Source organism: Pleurodeles waltl, chromosome 4_2 (genome assembly GCF_031143425.1).
Source record: "Pleurodeles waltl isolate 20211129_DDA chromosome 4_2, aPleWal1.hap1.20221129, whole genome shotgun sequence".
In the NCBI taxonomy this organism is placed as follows: Eukaryota; Metazoa; Chordata; class Amphibia; order Caudata; family Salamandridae; genus Pleurodeles; species Pleurodeles waltl.
In genome coordinates this window covers 339,244,452-339,250,451 of record NC_090443.1, presented here as the reverse complement: position 1 = coordinate 339,250,451, position 6,000 = coordinate 339,244,452, and the positions used below count along the sequence as shown (strand labels likewise).

The following is a 6,000-nucleotide window of genomic DNA, read 5'->3' as shown; positions in this document are numbered from 1 at the left end:
GTTTGCCTTTACTCAATTATTTGAAAACAGGACAACAGAGAACTCATGGAGATTCAGACTAAATGCTTTGAGAAACAACCAGCCATTCTGATTAAAATTCTGCATTACTGTTACTTAACTACTCTGTGCGCGCACAGGAGACTGCTGCTAGTTTGCTTTTCAGAAAAGCTATGTGCGTGCAGCTGCATTTCATCTCAACAATTCTTTTTTTTTTTTTAAAACAGCTAAATTGTTGCTTTCAATAAAAGTAGGTCTGCTCGCTCCTAGCAAGGTCTTGTCCACTTTAGCCCACCAGATCTTAGCTGCATTATATAAATGGACACATCAAATCTTGATTGGTTTCAGTGTCTATAAACCTTATGAATTATTACACGGGCTGCACTAGGATAGCTTGACAGACATGTTGCGACTGCAACCCTTCTGTACGAGGGAAAAACAATGAAATTCTCTGTTTTTTCAATTATTATTCCTCCTCCAGATGCAGACACCCATTTGGTATTCGTTTGTCCACATCTTCCTAAAAGAAATCTGGTGTATAATCTGCACTCTGCTCAAAGGAGACAGAAAACCGAGGGACCACGTAAGGAGGGACAGATACCAGTAAATGAATGTGCATACTAGGGGAAATATGCTGGAACTCACGTAGTATAAAACCTTTCATGGTACTCTTCTCAATAGGTTTCTAACAGTGGCCTACCTTATTGTGTGAGCAAATGTATGGTTCTTTCAGACACAAAAAGCCAGAAAGTGTGACCAGCCATTTTTCCCCAAGATGTTTGCACACAGAAGGATCAAGATGACTCCCACGTTTTCAGGAAATAATATGGCAGTTATTTCATACACAGCTGATGGTACGTTTGAACGTTAGTCCAATTACTTCAACTAATGTGATCCAGGACTTTTACCACCAGATTTCACTGGGTTGTGAAATCCAAAGTGTTGAACAGAGTGTCACTGGCGACATGAGTTACTCATCCAACCCACTGTGCAGGTGCTTAACCTGACACTGACGCATGCTCAATTACATAAAGTAATAATGTTGTGGATGAGCAGCCAATCTCTCAGGATTGCCCAAATCCCAGCCCAAATACTTGTTAAAAAATAGTTCAACCAAGCCATGGATAACCATTGTTTGTAAAAGAAGAGAAAAACAAAGGACGAGGTTACTGTGTGCATAACCTTGCCCTCCCATCCATGCTTTGTATAGCAAGTAACTTCAAAACTTGTGGATGCCGAGCTGGTTCCTCCATTAAATAACCCCATTCAGTGACCCTCCCCAGTATACGCCGAGCTAGTCTCTTCAAGGCATGCACCATAAAGATACAGTGACCCAACCCTCCTAGGCATGCTTAACAGAGATACAGTGGCCTTCACTCTAGTGTGAACACGTTCTATACATCCAGGTACACTCCATTCAGTGATCCCCCTACAAGGTGTGAAGTTTATATGGCCTAAACATGCTCCATACAGTTAGAGACCAATACTAGTGTCTTGACCCAGCCCTTCCCAAGCATGCTGCCACTAGAAACAATGACTCTCCCACCCAGGCCCATCCTGGTCTGTGCAAAGCCTGTCCACTTCAGGCACACTCCAAAGTGTCGAACTGTAGTGTCTGCCTTGTTTATCTCTTACTGGCAAAATCTATGTCGCTTGTCATTAACCTTAAAGTAAAACAAACTTGTTTTCCCTTTAGTTGCTTGTTCATATGAGCACAGACCACAAACAACTCTCTGTTATTGTTACTCCTTTCAGCCTGTGCACATTGGAAGTGCTCCACATTACCTATACACACCACTGTGCAAAGATATTCTTGTTGTCCTAAAAACTGAACTTGGTTGCAGTGACCACCCACACCCCATCCAAGCGTGCCTCCAATAGTTTCAAAGAGTCCACCCTATGGCCTAGAGGCACCAGCCCAGTCAAGGGATGGCATCTGTCTGTAGGATGTAGGATGTAGGGGTCCAACCAAATGAAAGGGAAAGGGAAGGAGCACACAGGGTTAGACACCACACCAAGAGGCGTTAAGAAAAATCTCCCACACTTCACAGTTCCTCTTCGTAGCCCTCCAGCCCAGGTAACAGGTCTGCAATGCTCTCCACGTAGAAGTCGGGCACCAGGCGGCGCTGGGCAGGTAGGTCACTTTGAGCATAGGCTTGAACATCGGTCAGCTGCGAGACACCTGTTAGGGTTAGGATGCTAGTGAGGCCACAATTCCTGCCGAACCGGATATCCACCTCAATCCGGTCGCCAACCATCAGCGTGCGGGAAGGGTCCACGTTGTGATGGGCCAGGATGTCCTCAAACATGAAGAGGGATGGCTTGCCCACCACTACTGCCGGCCGGCCTGCTGCAGTCTCCACCGCTGCCACTAGGCTGCCTGTACCTGTAAAACAAACAAAGAGGAATTATGGAATATCTTCCAAGCCAAGATTAAACCCCGACCTCAGAACTAGGCAGTGTGATCACTCTGGAAGTTGATGAAGAGATTTCGGATAATGAAAACCTAGCCTAGACCTGGAGGTAACCATGGAAGATGGGAAAATAAAAATACATAGCTATCAAAATTGGTGGCTACCATGGGAGTTGGGATAGGTTTCGGGGTTCTGAGGATATGTTACAAGGAAACACTTTTTCCAGAACTAGGGATATCAACGGGCTATATATAGAGGAATGTCTCCGCAAGAAACAAAGACACACTATTGTCATATTTGAGGCTAAATCACAGCTGACAATCTGAAGACTTGAGAAGTCCATCAAGACCCCATCTGTGTACAACTCTGGGAGAGCTTACTTCTTGCATTCTGAAAGGAGAAATCAGACACAATCCTCATCCCCCAAATCCTTACTCAAGACTTCAGGTTTCAATCATGGCTTTATAAGAGGTGGGAAAGGGTGGTGCAAATGAATTAGGTAGCTGGGCTGCCCCAAACCTGTTTGACATGCATGGCCGGTGGGAGGCCTTTTCAAGCCCTAGGAGAAATGACAATTTCCTATCCCCTCTGGTTGAATATTGGCCATATTTAATGCTTTTGTGGCAAATCTGAGACCACTTTGCTTGCAGCTTCTTTATATATGGGTATGATGCAGAAGCAACCCATGTGGCGTGATTGCTTTCCCGAATTAAGGTGGGTAGACCTACCTACTGAATGAATAGGGAACCTGTACAACTGTGTGTGAATGCTCGAGAAATACTTGTAAAGAGTTGATAAAATCTGTAGCCCCTTGTTCTGATGGCTTCAGCACAAAGGCCTTTTACCCACACAGTACACTCACACCAGCTCTATTAAAACCTAATGTTGCAGATTTCCTCTTACCACTTCCCTGACCCCTGCGAAGGGATCATCTGCACAACTCACTTTATAATAGTCTCCTTTTGCACACTCAATCATACATGCCCATAACTGTTTTGTACAGTGTTGGCTTGCAATATTCAAGCCACTTCAAGCATAATTTCACGTCTGTTCTTTATTAATTCTCAGTTCTATTTCATTGTTTACACTTTCATATTGAATCCCAACACCTTTTGCCCCAATTTTAAAAGTGATATAAATCAAGCTAAGCTGGTAGCTTAATAGCAATAAAGCTAAAGTGTTCATTTTTTTACAACATCAACCTCATTATTGCTGTTACATTATTCTGATTCTTCACATTAATATGAACGAGTTAAATTTCCATTCTTCTTAGAATGACATGACTTCATCCTTTTGTGTTGCTTCAGTTTGAATGTTGTCACATTTTTCTTATTGAGTATATAGACCTCTGCTGCTGAATCACTTAAAAGGCTTTATGTTATTATCTTTCGGAACTGCTTTGGATGGAAAGTGGAAACGCCATGCTGCATGGCCATTCAAAATGCATGCTGACTCTTAAAACATGCTGCTCTCTTTGTAGCGCACTTTATCTAGGGTCTTGAAGAAATACTCAACCTCAACCTGATGTAGCTCCATTGACTCCCTGTGCCGGCCCATATTGGTTTTAAAAAACAGCTGCATTATTTACAAAACCATCACCACCTGCACCCCAACTAGCTGGTTCGTGAGCTCACCATTTTTTAGTGGCTCTAGGAAAATCTGCAGCCTGGACACCATCGGACTGGTGACAAAAGAGTAAAAAAGGAAAAACTAGGCAACATGCCTTTTCCATATATGCACCCAAGATCTGGATCAACACCCTCAAATCCATAGAGAGTGCCTCAACTCTGCTCCAATTTCAAAAAGATTTGAAGATGCGTCTCTTTAAAGAACACTACACCAACCAACAACTGCTTTAACCACTTGTCCACTGTATGCTTGCCTTTGATTCTGTATAGTGCTCCACTGCCTTCTGGTTAGTTTTGCACTTTACAAATAACGCAAGCACACACACATACATACATACACACACACATACATACATACCCACCCTTTTGGGAATAGGATCACTAGACTGTGTGTCCCCTTTGTATGTCTCACGCATAGACAGCCTTGAGCTATCTATCGGTTGTGGAAGGCCTATTGTGTACAATTCCAATACTTAGAGTGGGTTTTGGGCCAGCCTAGTTCTTATTGTTAGTTAGCTTTCTTGCCAAATTCATTTGCTTGGATCTTATTCAACCGTTATGCCTGTGGGAGTCCCTTCCCTGGAGCAAAGCCCCTTACCATATTTTTGACTAAATTAATTACTTTGTGTCAGTAGGCAGCTCACAATAGGGAGATACATTTTCCTTCAGCACTCCACAGGAGAATATGTGTTTTCTTGCTGTCTGTTACGTGCTGCTTCCCGCTCATACCACTGCCCCCCTAAACTCAGTGTTAATTCCCATCCCTCCCAGCCTGCCAGTAAAGCCACAACAGGTATATTACATTTTGTTCCAGATCTGATTAATGAGAAAAAGTTATCAGATTGATTTTCTTTGATCCCTTATCTTCCCCCTGTTGAATGGAAGCCCATGACTTGGCACACATAAATAGCATTCATATGTAGCTCTTTATATCATGGAATAATCAGAGATTATAGGTAACATACACAAAAGTCAGGAAAATTACTATTAGGAACTTAGATAAGTGATGTATAAGTCACGGCTAAATATATGCGCCACAATTAGTGTTCATGTAGGGGCTCTCAACCCGATAAAGAAAGTCTCAAACATAGGCAGCCATCAAATATTTTATAACAATTCTGCAATAGAGAGGTGCTACATAATTAACTGCCCTGGTGAAGACCCTGACTAAATAAGAAACACTGGAGGTTGAAATGTAGAAGAACAGTTATTTTGGGATTTTTTCAAATATAATTTGGAACCCTAACTGAAGAATATCATTGTTAATAGCTCAAATAACCTTTTAAAAATAAAAGGCATAATTTAGTGTATTCCTGTGTGTTTTGTGCACTCTTACTTGTTCAGTAGCCACATGCACTGCAAGGTCATTGGTAAATGTTGAACCCGATTTGGAACAAAGTTCATTACCATCAGTATTTCCATGTGACAAATTGATTTATGCTCGTGTAAATAATTGAAAATGACACTACTTGATCACATAATACACATGAGAATCCACATAAATTTGGTATCCTGGCTACTGAATGTGAATTAAAGAATAATTTACTAGTAAGTGATTTTCGCGTCAACTACTGTGTTTATATAGCTCAAGTTTATCCATGTAGCCTAAGACTAATAGGTTCACTTTGATTAAAAGAACGAGTTACTTACCTTCGGTAACGACTTTTCTGGTGGATACATTAGCTACCTGTGGATTCCTCACCTCATGAATACTCCCATGGCGCCAGCATTCTACGGAAATCTTCTTACTAGTCTCTGCACGTCGACGAGGACGTCACTGTCTCGCACGCGACGCCGTCTGACGTCATACAGGCAATAAGAGGTCCTCGACGACGTGCGGACGTCAGTACCAATCATTTTTTACGTGCATGAGAACAACCAGGCAATGCAATGAAAGAACAAAGCAACATCCATTATATTGTAAAAATACACCACATTGTATGAATAACTGTAAATCCTTT

At 42.1% G+C, this 6,000-nt stretch overlaps 1 protein-coding gene across 1 annotated transcript in view; it reads right to left on the bottom strand.

Moving 5' to 3' along the window:
- Nucleotides 1–201: 201 nt before the first annotated feature.
- PDXP (pyridoxal phosphatase) overlaps nt 202–6,000 on the bottom strand; it is a 54,280-nt gene continuing 48,481 nt past the window's right edge. Inside the window, exon 2 of the mRNA XM_069231378.1 lies at nt 202–2,383. Coding sequence (XP_069087479.1) covers nt 2,043–2,383 — 341 coding nt within the window. The 3' untranslated portion in view covers nt 202–2,042. The remainder of the gene's footprint in view (nt 2,384–6,000) is intronic.